The 20,155-nt window shown below is 40.3% G+C and overlaps 1 protein-coding gene and 1 long non-coding RNA gene across 2 annotated transcripts in view; one reads left to right on the forward strand and one right to left on the reverse strand.

The window, feature by feature from the left end:
* LOC119262941 overlaps positions 1–463 on the reverse strand; it is a 6,723-nt gene extending 6,260 nt beyond the window's left edge. Inside the window, exon 1 of the long non-coding RNA XR_005130005.1 lies at positions 363–463. This is a non-coding gene — a long non-coding RNA (uncharacterized LOC119262941). The remainder of the gene's footprint in view (positions 1–362) is intronic.
* A 142-nt stretch (positions 464–605) lies between these two features.
* Positions 606–19,365, forward strand: ldlrb (low density lipoprotein receptor b). Its single transcript, XM_017692963.2, has 18 exons — positions 606–832; positions 7,448–7,570; positions 7,698–7,820; positions 8,552–8,920; positions 9,537–9,659; positions 10,255–10,377; positions 10,679–10,798; positions 11,549–11,677; positions 12,055–12,226; positions 12,867–13,094; positions 13,289–13,407; positions 14,075–14,214; positions 14,649–14,790; positions 15,401–15,553; positions 16,175–16,363; positions 16,805–16,879; positions 17,046–17,209; positions 18,325–19,365. The coding sequence occupies exons 1-18, from the start codon at positions 772–774 to the stop codon at positions 18,364–18,366; spliced, it is 2,595 nt and encodes an 864-aa protein (XP_017548452.2). The 5' UTR covers positions 606–771; the 3' UTR covers positions 18,367–19,365.
* The last annotated feature ends 790 nt before the right edge of the window (positions 19,366–20,155 follow it).

The following is a 20,155-nucleotide window of genomic DNA, read 5'->3' on the forward strand; positions in this document are numbered from 1 at the left end:
ATTTTATGAGGGAGCTCTTCTTCAGATGTTTGGTTCCTATGAGCACCACTGTGAACCGTTCTGACTCAGTTTCTCTAGAATAAAGCATTTCAAACAAAAACACTCTGAATGACTTTTTTTTTAACATCTTATCTATTTAATTATGTAGAAATAATAATAATAAAAAGATGTAATTCCCCTTTAAATTTCATTTTGCAGTAATGGACAAATGTGTACAGCATTTCTGCATTCATTTGCTATATTTCCACCCAAAGGCATTCAACACTAGCATTTCTTTGGCTGCTGAATGCTTTAAAAGACTGGAATTGCTTTGCACTGGAATTAAAAGAGGTTTTTAAAAGGTTTGGTGGTTAGATACTCACGCTATTGTTCCAGCGAGCCATTCAAACATACATACATGCACAGCCCTGCGTGCTTTGGTGGTGTATAAAGTGTAAACTCGTCCCTCAGATAAGAACATCCATCAACAGAGTGTGGCGTGTGTGCGTAGCCCCGCCCACATTCGATGATGTACGGCATTTCAAATATCACACCACTCTAAGCTCCGCCCTTTGAGGACCACATTGAAACCGGTCAGATTCCCCACCGGCCAGTTCAATGAGACGCTGCTATCGCACGAGGACACTTTACGTCTCTCACACGCCACAGTAATAAGGACACACGCGTTTCGCTGGTCTCTGTTTCCACCTAGAAGAAAGACTTAACCCTAAAGCCTGGTCCGCATCCTGCCTGCCGTCCTCCTTCCAAAGTCCTGAAGGCAAAGCCGCGGAGATGCTGCTGAGGTGGATGTTGAGCCTTGTGGTAGTCGGGCTCGCCTATGTGGCTTTAACACGTAAGTACATTCATCTCATCTAATCTGGAGCATCTGCCCGTGATAAGAGCAGCAGCACTGACAGAAAAGTCGCATTTTATAACTTCAGCATGTAGAATCCACAGTAAAATGAAACTAACAGATAGATGGGTATATCGATATAACGTTAGGCTAGTGAGTAGCCTGTGCTGTAGTACACGTATTATATATGTTTTATACTCCAAAAATGACTTGAGAAACATTTTTGTCTCAATTTAGCGTGTACAGGAAACGCGAGCTACTTGAAGCTAAGCTAGTCGTCAGTGTTTGTGTATTTACTGTGGATTTCTGTGCCGTGTCCTGATCTGAACCACCGGAGGAGGCAAATTAAAGCTAGATGAGGGGGCGCGGGGGGGGGGGCGGGGGGGTCATCCCACTTTGTTATTCTAGATTCTTCCACGATTTGTGTTCCACCTCAGTTCTACGCTACAGCAGTACATTTACGGTTAGATTAAGCCCTTAGCACGCACCATTACTCACTTAATTTCGCCATTTCCCGTCATGTTCAACTTCTTTCCTCAGTGGGATTTTTTCCAGAATAGAATGAATGGGATGAGCGTTCGTCGCGCTGATTGGTCACTCAGAGATAGCACGCGGCTGCTCAGCCAATAGCAGAGCTGGCCGGTTTGATGTGCGTTGTGGATGCTGCATTGCTGATTAGTGGGCGTGGCAGAGAGAAAGCCGGTTTAACTGAGTTGGGTGCGGCAAGAAACCAGTGATGGCCCTGAATTAGAGGATTTAACATTGTTTCTGTGCTTATTTCTCATTACTCTGTGAGTTATTCCACTTTTTGTATCAAATCTCTTGCCACAGACATATTAATTATGCTAAATAACAGTTTCATTGACATTTTATAACTTTAGCTTAATAAAAGAGCATTTTAGAACATGTTGGGACAGCACTGCCCTTTTTATTCTCTACTCCCAGTTTTCCTCCTCAGGGAATTGCACAATTTGGAAGAGAGTGGTTCTTCTCTTCTTAACGGCCATTCTAACCAGGGTCTATGTCTGTACTGCCTCAAAATATGCAAGGTCACTCCTGCTAAAGACGTTACACCCACCCTTTCACATACTCATACACACACATACACACACACACTTTCTTGCTGTCATATTATGCCATGGAATGAGCTCTGAAATAGGGCAACTAACCAGTCCGAGGAACGTTCGTGCCACTTTAAAAGGCGTAATGGTATCACATCTACATACTAAGCACCTGCAGGCTCACCTCACAGTAGCTCTTACACATATACAATGAAGCACCTCCCAATCGAGGCCGCAGGGAGGCGCTTGCTTTACAGATCTGTTTTAGTATTAGCTACTGATGTAGTTTTTGTAGGTGGGGCTGGAGCTAGGCCTCAACTTTCCCGCATATGACACTGTGGTTATAAATTAACCCTGAAAAGAGGCACCGGCCAGGCTGTGAACTTTACTCTGACGTTCTGTAAGTAAACATAGCTCTCGTGTAAACCCATAAAAGGCTCAGGGGAAGGCAGAGCACAGGCTTGTAATGGAAGATAAAATGAGCTGCTATAGTGGGGCAGCGTCTCAATGTGTAGAAGAATAAATGGCAGTCATCTAAGCTGCAAGGCCTTGAATAAGAACCTATATAAATGCTTTAATGGAAAAGTTTTCACATCTTTATTCCTATGGGACTCCTCTGTAGTACTTTACAGAAGTGTGCTGTGATTCTATGATCAACTACTTCACATACCACTACATCCATGAAACCTGCCATTTAACAGCTGTATCTGAATGAGGGGGCTGAAGTCAAAGTAACATACAGCTGCAGCTGAGCTTTAATGTACACTACTACCGATAGTCAGAGCTAGGAAAATGCATTAATAATGTTAAATAAAAAATAGTGACGTCAATAATTTATTGCATTAACGCAACTGCAATGCTGTGAATTTGTTTATCACCAAAGTACAAGTCTGAAGCAAAACACTAAAGGTTATAAAAAACACATCCAAGAATGCGATTCTACTTGATCAGACAACGTCAAGCGACATCAGTCAGTAAAGCACGGTGGAAAATAGTGGAGTGTCTGATGTTTTGGCCAAGTAAAATTACAGCAATTAATTTGTAGTTCTTTAAAATTAGTATTGCTACTTGTGACAAAGTGTTCATGTGGATCGGACCTTAATAATCTCCATTCTCGTTTTGTGTAGTGAGTTTATGGATGTTTGTTGTACATTTACATTTTTGATCGGCTTAGCCACACCCCTTCAGCTGTCCGTCATGTCTGCGAGGGTGTGGTTGGCCACAGCTCTAACATGGGATTTGCCCTCATATGTGAGATGCCTAACCACATTTTCTACTTATTAATGTATGTATATGTGTGTCTCTGTGGGATTTCTCAAGTTTAAATGAGAGTCAGGTGATTCACATTCCAGGGCAGCTATATAGTACTGTCCAGTGTTAATTAGTCCACTATGACCAGAAAGGGGCCCAAGTACTTAGAACTTGCTTGCTGACCCAAATACTATGAACAGACTTTTCCGCAGTAGGACACCCACTTTGTTTTCTACATATTGCGTCGACCACGTTTCCGTTAGGTTGTGGCTTTTTGGCCTACTTAGGCTTGTGTGTTGGGTTTTTCACCTAGACGAAAGTGATATTTTAGTGAGAGTTTTGGTCTGGTATGTATTTGGACTGTACTCAAGCATCCAGGCAGCGCTGACAGAAAAACTAGCAGGCAAGGTGATCATAGTTTCTCTTAGTTATGCTTGTAGGCTGAGCTCTTCATGGTGTCAGATATCAGAAAGGATTCTTTTGGCAGTCCGTCATGAAGTGTTGGTCCATCACAAGCTTTACATGAGTCAATAGTCACCCAAATCCCTCTTCAAATGTCTTCATGTCTTCATTATGGCTCCGTTGATGTGGTTTAGTGCACAGTATTAGCTATAAAAATGAACGAAACTCCACTGTGAAGCTGAACACATCACATAGACAAGAGGTGTTAGGCTGAATTGCGACCCTCTTATGACGTAGGTGTATGTCATGCAGACATATGGAGGTTACAGATCATGATATGTGTATCTGACCTTCTCAATTAAGACCTTTCCTGACCCTCACACCCCAAAGACAGAAGCTTTTAACATTCCTCAACTAGCTGGATTACACTTATTTCAATAGAACTGTTTTAACTGTTTATGCTTTCAATTTGCCTCGTAAGTTGACTTATGAAGTTTAGGTTACTTGTGTAGAATATTGGTTAAATACCTACCTGCTAATGTTAGCCTGCGAACTTATCCTGTCAGCGTCTATGTTATGTTATATAACTGCGAATGCTATGTAATTCACCCTCTGTTAGCAAATACCATGAACCATGAAATTAATATGTACAGTAAGTGGTGATTAGAGTTTAGAAAGGGAAGCCCCCTTTTCCAGTCACTCAAAGGAAAACGTACGCTTGTAATTGTATGGTCTCAGGAGATTTAGTGCACATTCCAGTGGAAAATTAGTCCTGCTCTTTACCGAATACACCACCACAGATTTGCTCCCAGGGTTTGAGGGTCATATTTAAGCTGGAGGTTGGGTGGGGCTGGACATTACCCGTTTCAGCACCTGTTGTGTAAATAAGGAATGGATGTACGGGAAATCCAAAGAGGGTTAGAGGTGCCGGAGTCCAGAACAGAGTGTCTTACTTTTTACAGGGTGCATTGCGGGTTCATGATGATTAGATCCTGCGCCTTCAGCTCTGTGTTCAGCACCAGGGACAGCACACTGAGCACGTCAAATAGCTGTGCATCACAGGCAACGTTCCCAGTTGTTGTTGCAGCTTTCTGTGTTGCAAATCTGATTGCGGCAATCGGCAATCGATTTCTGAGACAATTCTGGTCTTCTTTGAGATGCTACATGACCACCTTCCCATTGGAAAAACTTTCCCTCGATCCAGTATGGCAGCTTTCAAGATGTTGGCCATGCTCCAGACATAGCCTAAAAGATAGGCCCCCTTACCCGTTACTTACTGGGGTATTCAGATGTGTCATTTTCCCTTTTGTTTCTGAAATAAAACGGTGTCCTGTGACTTTTGGCTCACCCTGTAGAACAGAGGTTAATATTAACTGATATTCGTATTTAGACGTCTTCCACTATCTGGCAATTATGTTATAATATCATGTCTCATCAGAAATAACAAGCGCAGCAAGAAAAAAGGCTGTCATACGTAACAGATTCTGGTTAAGCTGTGCAGTTATTTTATGCATTTTTTAAAAGTGTCATCATTTAGTTTTATGCAAATGTTTTGACACCCCTGGTCAAACTGTATGTGTTGCTGTTGAAAATAACTTTTTTCTCCAAGTTGAAAAATCAACAATAAATAGATATTGTGCTCAAAAATGTAAAGGACAAATGCCGTATTTAATCTTGTTCCTTGGAGATCATCCATCTATCCATCCATCAATCTGTCTATCTATCTATCCATCTTCTCCAGGCCGCTTTTCCTTCTGGGTCATGGAAGGTGCTGAGCATAATAATAATCATAATAATAACAATAATAATAAGACTTTATTACAATTTTTTAAGCCCTTCAAACTTAAAGGAGAATTCCCTCTAATACTTCAAAACCTTTGCATATTTTGAGATGCAAACAAAGTCATTCAGATTGGTTTGATGTGCAATGGTTCATTGTATTTCCTTACAGTGGTGGTGATGGGAACCAGGGGTCGTCATCTCTACCACACTAATAAAGATATTTTTTTACTATCCAAAACCAACACGTGTCTTCTGATTTCTTATATGTAACGTTGACAATGGTATAATAGTGATAAGTCTGGAATTCTGGTTCCTATCACCACCACTGTGAACAGTTCTGCCTCTTTCTCTGAAGTTTCTTTAGAACAGAGCATTGAAAGTTTTGATAAGTTGGTGGAATTTCCCTCAAATAAGTGATGCAAGTGTCCTTCCTGATCTTATAAAAGCAAATACAGTGCAACACGGTCCAGTGTCCTTTCCTTTATTGTGCAAAAGCTAACTGCTGCATCCCAGCAGCTTCTTCATATTACAGCACATAAGGAGTTGCCAGTTTTCTGGTGGTGCTGGGGTTTTCTACTGTTAATAAAGTGTAATAACGGATGTAAATTCATACTGGAATTCATATCTCTTCCAGTACATCTCCTGTCCCACTGTGGGGGATTTAGAAAGGAAAGCAGGGCTGTGGATGAACATAATGGAGAGCTATCCAGAACAGCTGGTATGCTTTAAGGGGGAGTATACACATAGCAGACCACAGTGGGCAGATTGCCCAGAATCTCTCGCTCCCTCGTTCTAAGTGATCCCAGTCTTACTACTCCTCTCCCACAATCCTTGATATAGTTAGTGAAGCCAAGTTTTATTGCACCACAGATCAGACTTAAAGCCTGCAGTGCGTCACTGACAGCACAAGCGCGGCGCATCAGGCCAAGAATTACAGGGTTTTTTTTGGAAACTGGTTGCTAAAGCATCCATCCAGTTCAGATCAGGTTCACCAAGTTCCCTCCTATGTTACCATTACTGCCTTTCTCTGCCTCCCTTCTGCGTCTCCGTAGTATCTGAATTATGAAGAATGTCCTGTGAGACCAATGAGCAACCGGTGGTGTGATTACTAAACTGCTCCTCTGGCCATTGTCTTAAAGAAACAGTCCAATGTCACCGGCTCAAGACTCCAGCCAGGATATTCTAACAAAGAGAAAAAACAAAGAATGTGGCTGTGACAACCTCCTTTCTTGTGTCTGACATTAGCTGTCAACAACAGCCTGCACCTACCTAGAAACCACATGTACGCAGCAGTGTACTATCAGTCTCTCTCTCTCTCTCTCTCTCTCTCTCTCTCTCTCTCTCTCTCTCTTTATCTCTCTCTTTCACTTTGCCAGTCTTATCTTTCTTGTCTTTCTCTCCCTTCCTCCAACATTTAGATACTTGCAGCATGTTATGTTTGCTGGCAAAGCAATCACTAAGAGCCACTCAGCTGTGTGAGCTCTAGTTATTTGAGTTGCCGTATTTGAGCACTTTGGTGAACCATCCACTCCTCGAGTACAATATTAGTGGGTTAAAGTGACAATTTGGTGAAAGACTACATTTATTTAATGCCTCCCTTACCTGAAATGCGGGTGATCCGCGATCAGCCCGACGTGTTTGGTCTCTGAAGTTTGCTTCTTTAGGTTTGCATTGGACATACAAGGCTAATGTAGTAACATAGTAACATAGTAATGAAAGCTTATATGTGCAAATTGCAAGCCTAAATTACCACACATATAGCTGTTAGGGGCCCATTTCTGCATTTTTCATTTTGAATTTGTGCCTTTTTTCACGAGGTACAATTACAACATTTGTGCCATAAGACATTTTTATAGGACCGTTTTGCAGCCTCCCTTTTCCCTTAGAATTAAATGGGCATTTTTACTGTGCCTGATATATGTAAATGAGCTCTGTTTTGATTGGTTGCCCTGTATGGTGCATCTTTCAAAAAAAATAATTTTCCAAGATATGGGCCTTTTAAGTATTTTCAAGTAGACCTGCTAATGTGATTTGTAAGTTTGTCAAATTTAACTTCTTTAATATTGTGACCACCTGTGGAATTTCCTGTAATGGTCGTGCTTTCCTCTTTCTGTTACAGGTGCTGCTACATGTGGTCAGCGGCAGTTCCGCTGTGGAAATGGGAAATGCATCACCACCCGCTGGGTCTGTGATGACATGGACGACTGTGGGGATGGAACTGATGAAGTTTCAGCCACTTGCAGTGAGTCACATGATCATCACCATCATCTTCGCCTGATGAGTTAGATTAGGAAAACATAGTCCATTGTACAGAACTGAACTGCAGTCTGATTTGATCCCTGTGTTAATTTGTTTTGTCTCTTGTCCAGGTCAGAAGACGTGTCAGCAGTCAGAGTTCCAGTGTGGCGGGAGGCTGAACCAGTGTGTGCCCCTCAGTTGGCGCTGTGACGGAAAGTCTGACTGCGAAAACGGGATGGATGAGGAAGGCTGTGGTACGACATCACCTTGCCAGTCCCTCTGATAATTTGTGTAATTGTGGAATATGTGTAATTGCACAGAGCATATGTTGTGCTTATTCAATAATAATGAAGCCTCATCTTTTATACAGTGACTAAAAGCTCCCATTTTCCATGCTGATGCTTTTCACTGTGGCCAACATTGACAGATTCAGTTGATTTAAGGGACCACTGCCAAGGTCTCACCAGGGATAACCAATGTAAAGATGTTATGCGTTAATTAGAGTGGGTCTTTATAAGATTTCATTAAATTAAGCTGTTTATACATTTAAAAAAATCAAATTTACCCAGTACATTAATCAGCCATGACAGGTTGCCTCTTTGTCAAGTTATTAAATGATCTCAATTAGACTTTTGATGTTTCTGACGCTGCATGAAATACTCTTCATGGACAAAAGTGCGGAAAAGTTAGGTTTGAAAGTACCTGCTATTACTGATTGTAGCTAAGCAACACCCTAACAGCCATGAGAGATATAATAGTAACCACCTAGCAACCACACAGCGACACTCTTAACAATCACCCCAGTACCATAGCAACTACATAGCAACCACCACAGATATCATAGCAAACACCTGGCAACACACTAGCAACCACCTGGAATGCCATAGCAAGCACCTAACAAATCAGATCTACTTGTGATTTGAGTTGGACTGCCCCTTTAACATCCCAGTGTCTAACTCACTGTCATTCTTGTATCTCTCTCCAGTTCCAAAGAACTGCACTGAAGATGAGTTCCGCTGTAACGATGGTCAGTGCGTTTCTGCTTCATTCGTGTGCGACGATGAGTCGGACTGTTCAGATGGTAGCGATGAGGCTTCCTGCGCTCCCCCCACCTGCACCTCTGGTTCCTTTCAGTGCAACAACTCGGTGTGTGTGCCCCAGCTGTGGGCATGCGATGGGGACGCTGACTGCGCCGATGGCTCAGATGAATGGCCCCAGAACTGCGGTCACAAGGCCCCGGAAAAGCCCTGCCATGATCAGGAGTTCCACTGCAGCAATGGAGAGTGTATCCACATCATGTGGCGCTGTGATGGGAGCTTCGATTGCATCGACCACTCAGATGAAGCCAACTGCAGTGAGTTCAGCATGATTGGTTCAGTTGGATCAATAAAATATCAGTGCAAATAACACAGTAGTACAGTAAATAGGATTCTAATAATTTGGAAAGTAATGTTCTATAGGGCTATATAAAGTAGTTGGTGATGTTGGGGTGGTAAAAATCAAAAATGCTATACCGTTGAAGACATTTTCATAGACAATACGAATCACAATATTTTGTTTTCCTGAGAATTGGTACCACAAAAACATCCTAGTGGTGCCACATTGAAAAATACTATCAAAAATTGTATATATTGATTTTTATTCAGCGGTTTATAGACTGCACTAAATACAACTAAACAGAATTTAATGTTATTTTATAATTACTTATAATATGTTATCTTATAACAATATATGTAGTTGATTAGTGTTTTTAGTATTTGCAATACATTTATGCATTGAGCAGATGCTTCTACCCAGAGCAACTTAGTTTACAGAGTTACAGTCAAATGAAGTGTTTGGAGTCTTGCCTAAGGACTCGGTATTGGTGTTGATGCAAGAACAAGTTTAGTTCTCCACTGATTCCTCTTGATAAAAGCAAATGCACAGTGACATTCTGCTGTCCTTTAATACCCGTGTTGGTCTGTTTGCAGGTGCACCCACCTGTCAGCCTAATGAGTTCACATGTCTGGACGGTACCTGTATTCCCGGCATCCGGCAGTGTGATGGCGAGTATCACTGCAGGGACATGAGTGACGAGAACGACTGTGCAACTGGTGAGTGCACTTTTCAACACAGTTTCTCTCTCCCTTTCTCACACACATGCATTCCTCACTCTCGTAACTACATTCCGTACATTTTTCATACTTTCACAGCAGGTACAGGGTAACTCAGAGTAGTTACTGAATGTTAACATATGAAGAATGAGTCCATTTTACTGTAGGAATGAATAGTGGAATGCTCAACACCCTAGCAACTACCTCGGACATCACAGCTACAACCAGGGTGCCATAGCAATCACATAGCAACCCCTTAGGATCTCACATATGATTTGTTTGCAACATCCTAGCACCCACGTAGGATACCAGGGTAACCACCTAACCATGCTCTAGCCATCACCTGACACTACGGCAGCCACCAAGTAGCATTGCAGCAACCACCTTGGATATCTCAGCAACCACTTAGCAACACCTGACTGACTACCTAAAATATCATAGCAACCATCAAGCAATATCTTAGCAACAACCTAGCGACCGCCTCTACTTATTCAGTGAAACTCTGTTATTTATGTCAACGTGCTTGACACACACTGGTGAATAGAAGTGATTCTGATTCCGATGCTAATGGTTTGGCATTCCTGTGGCTCTGCAGTGAGTAAGTGCGAGGGTCCAGACACTTTCCAGTGCCGCAGTGGAGAGTGCATCAGCATGGACAAAGTGTGCAACAATCAGCGAGACTGCAGAGACTGGTCCGATGAGCCCCTCAAAGAGTGCAGTAAGTGCATCACAGTCATATATACATATCATTACCATCCATATACACATACACTAGGGAACCAGCATCAGGGGCTTCCTGGAATTTACATCCCATCCGTTACTGGAAAACTGTCTGGCAAGGCCAGAAGACTGAGCCAGAGTATCTGAGCCAAGACAGCGGAGATAGAAACAAAGGGAATGCGTGGAGTACAGAAGCAGATGCAGGAACATATATAACATATATAAGTGAAAGAGAAATCAACAGAGGCTCTGGAGTTTAAATCGCTTACACACATTTTCTCTCTTTGTTTTCTCCCCAGATACCAACGAGTGCCTTGAAAATAACGGTGGCTGCTCTCACATCTGTAACGACCTGAAGATCGGCTATGAGTGCCTTTGCCCTGCAGGGTATCGCCTGGTGGACAACAAACGCTGTGAAGGTGCTGCCACTATCAATTTGTTATTTTTACCTTAAAAAGGGAGTAAACTGGCTGTCATAAAAAGTTCAATCAAAGAACAAGTTAAAGGGCTCAAACTGCACATTTTTCTTGTATGTATTTTCCCTCTTGTTCTACAAGTTCCATTTGTAGAGCAAAGCATGTTTTTATCTCACCAAAAAAGTCAAAATTCATTTTCACATGCCATGTCCAACCCGTCTTTTGTCCCTCAGAGCTTAACAAGCTGTCTGTGCCTTTAAAGCTAGAATATGTAAATGATTTCCGATTGGCTGCCCTATATCTATATTTTGTGACATCACAAAAGTAAATAATTCAAAACATGCTATTTTTGCAGCTTAGTCTCCATATATGGACTATATAGACTATCAAATTATATGACTTTTACCAAAACATGGTCCCGTTAACAGAACAATAATTGTGTTAGTATTTAAAGTTTACTAAAATAACATTTAAGGAAGCCAGGTTGCTTCCTTTTTAAAATGAACTCTCCAGTGTTTCACTCACATTCATATACATGTCTTCCTTGATGTGCAGAGCAGGTTTTGCCTAAATGATCATTTGGCAGCTTTCTTTTCTGAACAACCTGAAAATCTCCTATACACCCTGATAAGCCCATCAGCTAATTATCCAACTACAGCTGTATTAATGCAAGGAAATATATTTTTGACTGACTTTCTTTCTCCCTCTCTCTCTCTCTCTCTCTCTCTCTGTCTGTCTGTCTGTCTTCACCAGACATTAATGAGTGTGCTGACCCTGACACCTGCTCTCAGGTGTGTGTGAACCTGGAGGGCAGCTTTAAGTGTGAGTGTGAGGAGGGCTACGAGATGGACCCCATGACCAAAGAGTGCAAGGCTGTAGCAGGTTTGTTGCTTCACTTCACTGATTAAATGAATCTAGAAAGCACTACACAGTGCACTAACACTGTTCTACCCCACCTGGTTTTGCAACACATGATTATTTAAAAGCAAACACATAACATTATATGGTGATTTACATAAAGAATAACACTGACATTTTTTCTCATTCCATTTTAAGAGGTTTTCAACAAAACAAGAATCAAATTCAAAGTCATATTAAAATATCTCCCCTTTTACTTACAAGCACAGATGCTGAATGGAATATATGTTTGGGATCTGCACTTTCAACAGACGTTCTCTGCCTTTTTCAGTGATAAGTGAGATGTAATTAAAACTTGACAAGATGTTGAAAATACTCATAGCTTTGCCTTTCTCCTTCAGGAAATGTCCCATACTTGTACTTCACCAACCGTCATGAGGTGAGGAAGATGACGCTGGATAAGAGCGAGTACACCTGTCTGATCCCCCGGCTGAAGAATGCAGTGGCGCTCGACATGGACATGTCCAGCCGGAGGATTTTCTGGTCCGATCTCTCCCACAAAAAGATCTACAGGTGAGCGAGGGCATCTGTACCTATTCTGTTGACCCCAAATATATAACATGACAATCTCATAATAATATAATATAATATAATATAATATAATATAATATAATATAATACAATGAACCGATCCATTAACTACAGTACTAACTTAATATAATACACTAAATGTTAGGAACAGATTAGCCAAAAAATGCTGATGTGGCTAACAGTGAATAGGAGCATGTAGCTGGAAATTAGCATAATATGTTTAGCGTAATGCTAACTGCTGGCTGTTTCCATCCATCCATCCATTTCCTAAGCCGCTTCTCCCTCAGGGTCGTGGTGCTGGCTGTTTGCTTTCATTTTTCTAGCAATATTTTTGCTTTTTTGACTATTCAAACTATTTATTTAACCCCTTGTCATGCCATTTTCATAAATACATAACACATACTAGTTTCACAGTTATTCATCAGTAATTTATAATAATCTAAAATAATAATCTTAAAGTGAATAACTCAGTAATAATCCTGGTATTCAAGGTTTTTGTATATGCAGTCTTAACGCTTCATGGAGGTTTAATTGCAGTCTTTATTCCTTAGTTTGAACATTATTGTAAAGTTTAAGTAAATATCCTGTCCTAATACTAATTTTGGCTTTGCCTCTTTCCCAGCACTTCCGTGGACCAGGCTGCTGACTCCTCCCACCACAGCACCGTGATTGACACCTCTATTTCCGCCCCTGAGGGCTTGGCCATTGACTGGATCCATGGCAACATCTACTGGACCGACAGCAACTTAGGACTCATATCTGTGGCAACCACAAATGGATTGAAGCGCAAGTCTCTTATCACAGAAGGTCTCAAAAGGCCACGGGCCATTGTTGTAGACCCAGAGCACAAGTGAGTTACTGTTGATATACAGTCAGTATTATTGACCGTTGACTCTTTATGGAGAACAAGAGTCTTAAGGCATTTATGACTACCAGCTTCCATTCACTGTTAGCCACATAAGCATGTCTAGCCATGTTATTCCTTATATTAAGTACATTACAAATGATCAAGTAAATACTGTGTATGTTGTATTGTCCCTGTAGCTTCATGTACTGGACAGACTGGGGACACCCTGCCAGGATTGAGAAGAGTGGTTTGAACGGTGCTGACCGCACAGCTCTGGTCACTGACAATATTATCTGGCCTAACGGCATAACACTGGGTGAGTATGCAGATTTTAGGTTCACTTTAGACTGTTTTTGTGTTACATCCACAGTGGCCTTTCAAATAACAACATTGCTCTTCATTTAGAAACCCATAACTAAAAAAATGACTTGAATTTACTTACGTTATGAATTTCCATATGAATACAATTTATTCCATCAACATAGTTCTCTGTCAACAATGGACTGTTCACTCCCCAGTCCATACAGTCCATATATGAGAACTAAACTGCAAATAAATCTCATTATAACCTCTTTTTTTGTCACAAAAGCCAATACATATACACATATCCACTCATTCAGCTTACAGCAGTTCAGCACCCCCATTCATGTTGAAACTATAAGGAGTTTTTTTAGCCTGGACTGCCTTTTGAGAGAGGCACAATGCAGGGCAACCAATCAGAACAGAGCACATCTGCATATACCTTAAAATCGTAAATGCACAATAACAGAAATAGCCCCCTTAGTTCAAAGAGAGCTTGGAAAATGGTCTTGTAAAAAATGAATTCTGACTGTTTGGTACATAAGACAGCACAGACATCATATACGGACCTCAAGAAAAAATAAAATAGAAGAAAAATGAAGGGTGTGAGCCTTTTCTGCCTCAGTTTTATGGGATCTATGTTTAAACCTTCTTGCCTAAAGTGTGAATGTTTGTATCTTTAGACATGGTGAAGCAGCGTCTGTACTGGGTGGACTCCAAATTGCACACGATCTCTAGCATCGGGGTCAACGGTGGCCAGCGTCACACACTCATTATCGACGAGAGCAAGCTGGCCCATCCACTCTCACTGACCGTCTTTGAGGTGTGTTCATGTATTTGTATAAAATTTTGTATTAAAATCCACATTAGAATGAGAATTTACAAATGATTAAGTGTTAATAAACTCTAAATAGTGAACATACCCTATTTCAGAAGTTCAGTTCAGAAGCTACTGGGTCAGTAGATCACATTCCAAATAAATAGCACATTCATTTTATCCTCATGTTTGGCCATGAATGTTTCAGAGGGATTAGCATTGTGTCAAACTCTTTCATGTTGCCCTACTTTAGGAGTTGAACAGGTTCTATAATCCTTCTTATGCCAAATGAATCAATACAACTCTCACATGGCTGCATGCCCAAAGACTTTGACACACTTTACAATTTTCCAATTAGGCTAGCAGTACCAAGTAAAAAGCCTTTGAACCGTCTTACGTTTCTGAACTGGATTTTCTACATTTTGTGTTTCGTTCCATAGGAGAAAGTCTTTTGGACCGATGTGTCTAGTAAAAGCATCATGAGCGCCAACCGCCTGACAGGAAAAGACATAGTGAGAGTGGCGGAGAACCTGATGTCTCCTGAGGACATTGTGCTGTACCACAACCTTAAACAACCCAATGGTAACCAAATACTATAAATCAGGTTTTGTAGGATGTTTTGGACTCTAAATAGTCCTTACTATTGACTACTAGATCTATTTTAAACCCGCTAATTCACTACCAATGCTTATATTTAGTGTAATAAATGGCACAAGAGATTTTATATAATTATACATGGGAGGATCTTGTTAAATTATTCATTAGAATGTTTTATTACTGTCTAATTGATCTATTTAACTTTTACATACAATCAAGTTTTGTTAGTTGCATGTGAACAAAAACTAGATTTCAGATTATTGGATTAATATACATTGGATGATTATGCCCACTTTTTAGCATGGTGGTTTGCTTGATTTGAATCAGATTTGTGCTCAGGCAAGTTCGGAGAACAACAGAACAAAGGGAAATGTAAATTCACATATGGTCATTAAGGGGTTCAACTCTAAGGACCCATGTAGAACAGGACCAGATATCTCTGAGTCACTCTTATAACTAAGTACCTGACATATTTGGTCCATTATAGTTTTACAAGTAAAACACGAATAATAACCCTAGAATTCAAGAGGTTAACAGAAGAGTTTCATGTGTTGTGTTTGTTGGATCTTGCTATAGCTGTTGTTCTGCTCTGCAGGTACAAACTGGTGTAGGGAGGGTAATCAAGTGAACGGAGGCTGTGAGTACCTGTGTCTTCCGGCTCCACGCGTCAACCAGCACTCACCCAAATACACCTGCGCCTGCCCTGATCACATGGTCCTGGGCCCTGACATGAGGAAATGTGTGGAAGGTAAGCATCTCCTAATGTATTTCCCAGCATTTCTTCTCTACAGCTTTTTGTTTACAATTTAAGCCCACTGGCAACTGAAGTTCGCACAGTTCATAGCTCTATTTTCTTCTTTATTGAAGGCTAGTAAAGTATTAACCCCTTATCTTTCCTAGGATTATTCTATCTTAAGTCTTATTATTCAGTAACTACATGAAAATTTTAAAGGACTTTTTCCCCTTTTTTGTGAAATAAAAGATTTGGATTGAGCATGTAAATGTTCATATGGTCCTTATGTTGAAACTAAGCTGCAAAAACACATGCACATATATTGGACATCAGGGAACAAAGTTAAATGCAACATGTGGAATATGGGCCCTTAAGGTTAAATGAGTGAGAATTCACACATGAAAGAATGCAACAGAATGAAGGAATGAATGAAGATGTTGATTCTGTTTAAATAGGTCACTGTAAGAACATCATGGTGCATAAAATGTTTACGTACACATGGATTAATACGCTAATGATAACTGCTTTTAACAACCCAACAAAACCCTTCATTTTGCAGTCAGTAATCTATCCTTATGAAAATGGCTCATGTCTTTGTGCCAGTCTAAAGTGTGAAACCCACTTTTGTTCACACAGTTAATCAGGCAGTAAATGCAGGGACTACAGCAGTGGTCCAACCCCGAGTCCCAGCCAGGACGTCCCCCAGACCACCCACCAGACCTGACACTACTACCACTAAACAAAAGAGTGAAAGAAAGAACCTTCAACCTAACGCAAGCAGACATGAGCAGTCAGCTGACAAGACTGAAATCACTCCTAATGAAGGTAATGAGATTACTGTTCTATTGTACGTAGCATAATACTCTCAAAACATTTAGCTGACAGTTGTATGTAATCACTTTTCTGAAAAAAATTGATAGGGGTGAGGCGCAGGGCTGTAAAAACACCTGAATTTCACATTTCACATACACAGAAAAGTGTGTGATCACGTGAAAAGCATGTGCAAAAATGAATAATCTCATGTTCTGTTACAGGGCATGACGTGTCACATGTTCAAACGTTGTTCACCTGGTGTTTCATGTGTTAACACTTCACATATGTCGTACACTATGACTTTTTGTTAGGGATGATGCAACTATTTGTTAATCATTTAATCATTTTGATTGAAGTTCTAGATAGTTTATGGGAATATTGTGCACTTCAGTAAGGTACCAAGCATTTTTCATGTCAGTATTATAATTGTTCTGTTTTTTTTACTTTATGTAGGCTCAAACAATGAGTATGTTGCAGTTGTTAGCCATTCCCAACAACCTGTCACTCTCTACGTCATCCTGCCAATAGGTGTGTATACGATATTGTATTACATGGCATAAAATCTGAATTGAAGTAACTCACAATGCACATGTGAGTCCATTTTATATCAAGCACTCAAATGAAGGGTTCACTCATATATATATATATATATATATATATCTATATATATACCATCTCCTCTTTTCTCTTGCAGTCGCGATTTGTCTGACTGTGTTTGGTGCCATGTTGCTATGGCGACACTGGAGACAGAAGAACACCAACACCATCCACTTTGAAAACCCCGTCTATCAGAAAACAACAGAGGACCAAGTGCACATCTGCAGGAGTAACAGCCAAGATGGATACGTCTACCCGCCGGTAAGACCAAATCACACCATGCTGGCTCATGGCTCATATAAACATTTGCACAGCCAATAGGCTTCCAGCTGTGAATGCTCTGCTTTGTATAAAATGAACATTAAATGATACTTTGACAACAAATTAAAAGAAGCCCATCACAGACTTTGCTGTTGGGCCTTTCTCCTCTCAATGCAACAGACTGGCAAAAAATCAAATTTAGCCCAAATGTATTCAGTCAGTCAAGATGTGAAATGTTCGATACCTAAATGGTACAGTATACAGTATTTAAATGTGTATATATATATAATGATTATATCATTCAGAGTGGTTGGTTCATTGTAAAGAAACTTACAAACTCTGATTTATTTAAAGTGGTTGTGACAGTAATTATTGGTTGCAGAGTCTGCAATACAAACATAACTATTTTAATTACAATACAAAATGAGCAGTGAACTTACATGTGTCTTTTTTTATATGTACGGTTGATGATGGAAAAATAATAGAAATCTTTTTTTGTTGTTGTTTGGGAACGATTTAGCCTAATAATGATTTTGTACCTCTCAGCCATGAATAGTTTAAAACCACATTTTAGTCCAAATGCTTACCTCAAAATCTATAATCAAACAAGGTCTCAGGCATTAGGCAGTGTATTCATAATCATTTCATCTAGTAACTTGCTGTAATGCAGCTTTTAGAGGAATTAAACTTCTTGGACATCCGGTTCCTATCACCACCACTATGAACAATTCTGACTCGGTCATTTTCACTAGAACAGGGCATTTCACACCAAAGCACTCTGAATGACTTTATAAAAATACTGGAATTCCCCTTCAGAAACATGGCTTCAGCCAAGTGTGGCATGACTTGAGCGTGATGTTTATTCCTGGCGTATAAGCTTTCATTGTTTCTTAGCAACATTAGTCTTGTAGCTCCAGTGTAAAACTAAACAAGCAAACTTCAGATGCCAAACATGTCATGACTGATAGACATTTGGTGTATACGATCAGATTTTTTACTAGTATTACATATTGCATCAGTGTTCAATGTTCAATGATTCTATATCGGTATCAGAAAAGAAAAAGTGCGAGCGTGCCACCTCTCATCCCTTTCTTTTTTCCCTCTTTCTCCCTCAGCATCAGATGTTAAGTCTGGATGACGAGGAGGACATGGCATGACAAATCTCTCAGCAGGATGCAAACAACCCTGTGGGGAGTCAAATCTGATGAGCAAGGTCATAGATCATTGTAGATTCTTCTTGCATACTCCATTTTCCTGCCTTTCATGTCCACTGCACTACAGAAAATGAAGGAAAGATTCAGAACATGACGCATACTTTTAAGAACGCCATCACCACCAAACTTGTGTTGTATTTTAATTTTAAGTTTTAATTTTTTTTATTTAATTTTTGGGACCAAACTCAAGAGGGAGATTCCATCCATGTCTCAGAGAAAGGATTAAAATTCCACCATAATATGAAGGACTCCATATTTTGAAACATCTTAAATGAAGAATGTCTTCAGTAAGCCTTTCTGAGAAGCTCTGCAGAAGGACCGCATGACACATTCATAAGCTTCAATTAGCAGAAGGCAGTCAAGAAAAGGCCTTGCCGTCTAACTGTATATGAGATGAAAGTGGAGAATGTGGGAACTGCAAAGCCACGTTAAAGATGGTGACAGCGCACTTGTATGATTACAAATCTGTGTGTTCACTTATGAATGTGTTATGTTCGTACTGTTGCCGTCCAATATCATCTCAGGTCTTACACACAAAGGTGTAATAATCCGACAGTAACCGGATTTCTGCAGTTATATGATTAATCAAATGGTCAATGAAAACAGCATGCACACATTTTTTAGATTGAAGTAAGGTCTAGACACTCGATCAAGGTATCAGATAAAGACAGCAGGATTTTAGCGCAGTAATCAGACTTGTCAGTGCATCTGTACACTTGCTCTGATTTCTTTCGCGTTTGTCTGACTGTGCATGTGTGAAAACAGACGGCAGTAGCGTAAATAAGCAAGCAGCGTTGCTGCGAGACGCTGCAAAACTCTTTTGGAGCGATGCTGAAACCAAATACATGCCTGACAAAATGAAGGATTTGAATAGTCTTCTTGTTGTAGATGATGTATGTTCATATTTTCAGGCAAAGTGGCACAAAGTATAAAAAAAAGGCACTAAATTTTTTTCGTGAGTTTTACATTACATTTATGTCACGTCATCTTCTGTGAGTTTATTGGCTGGTTGCAAAGCAGGAATCTGGTTCCTGCCTGACTCATGTAGAGCTGGAGTTTCCCCGTTGTCTGATTACTCAAGCGCATGTAATGCATTGATTGGATCACTGACAAAATCTGATTTTCTGCAGTTATGGGATTATTAAGTGCATGTAAACACACTCAGTCTTACCCACAAGAGTGCATAGGATTGAATTATCAGTAGTATTTAGTTGTATTTTTTCTCATATATGAAGGTTTAACACTCTTTACCTTGCACTGTACATTGTATCTGTCTGACATTCCCTTTTCTGTTCACTTTTACTCACAATGGTCCTTTCTGCATCACAGTTTAAATAGCAGTAGATTACATCACACCAAACAATATTGTTGATGTTTTACTCATTAGAATTAAGGGAATAGTTCAGTAATTGGCTAATGTCACTAGCAGTAAATGAACAGCAACAAATTAGCGTTGTTACATCGTGGCAATGGGCCAAGTTAGCATGCTTGCTCAAGCTGTTCTTTTAAAGTTGAGGTTGACAGGGTCATCATAGCACCAATAAGGATGAAAAAGACTAGCTTAGGTTACCAATACCAAAACAAAACAGAGCTATTCAGGGAAAGAGAAACATGGGCAGGTACAGTTTTGCTGGTGTTTTGCACATGAAGCGCACAGTCTGTTACAGAATCTCCGTTAAAGAGCAAAGATGAAGTACAAGCTTTTTTAGTGAGCGATCTGTTCTTTTGGTAC

Source organism: Pygocentrus nattereri, chromosome 30, assembly GCF_015220715.1.
Source record: "Pygocentrus nattereri isolate fPygNat1 chromosome 30, fPygNat1.pri, whole genome shotgun sequence".
Taxonomy (NCBI): domain Eukaryota; kingdom Metazoa; phylum Chordata; class Actinopteri; order Characiformes; family Serrasalmidae; genus Pygocentrus; species Pygocentrus nattereri.

Excerpts from the sequence above, each read along its gene's own strand:
- ldlrb (XM_017692963.2), top strand. The coding sequence starts at position 772 with ATGCTGCTGAGGTGGATGTTGAGCCTTGTGGTAGTCGGGCTCGCCTAT. Across the intron at positions 13,408-14,074 it reads GCCTAACGGCATAACACTGG|ACATGGTGAAGCAGCGTCTG; the intron begins GTGAGTATGCAG and ends TTGTATCTTTAG. Across the intron at positions 14,215-14,648 it reads TCTCACTGACCGTCTTTGAG|GAGAAAGTCTTTTGGACCGA; the intron begins GTGTGTTCATGT and ends TTCGTTCCATAG.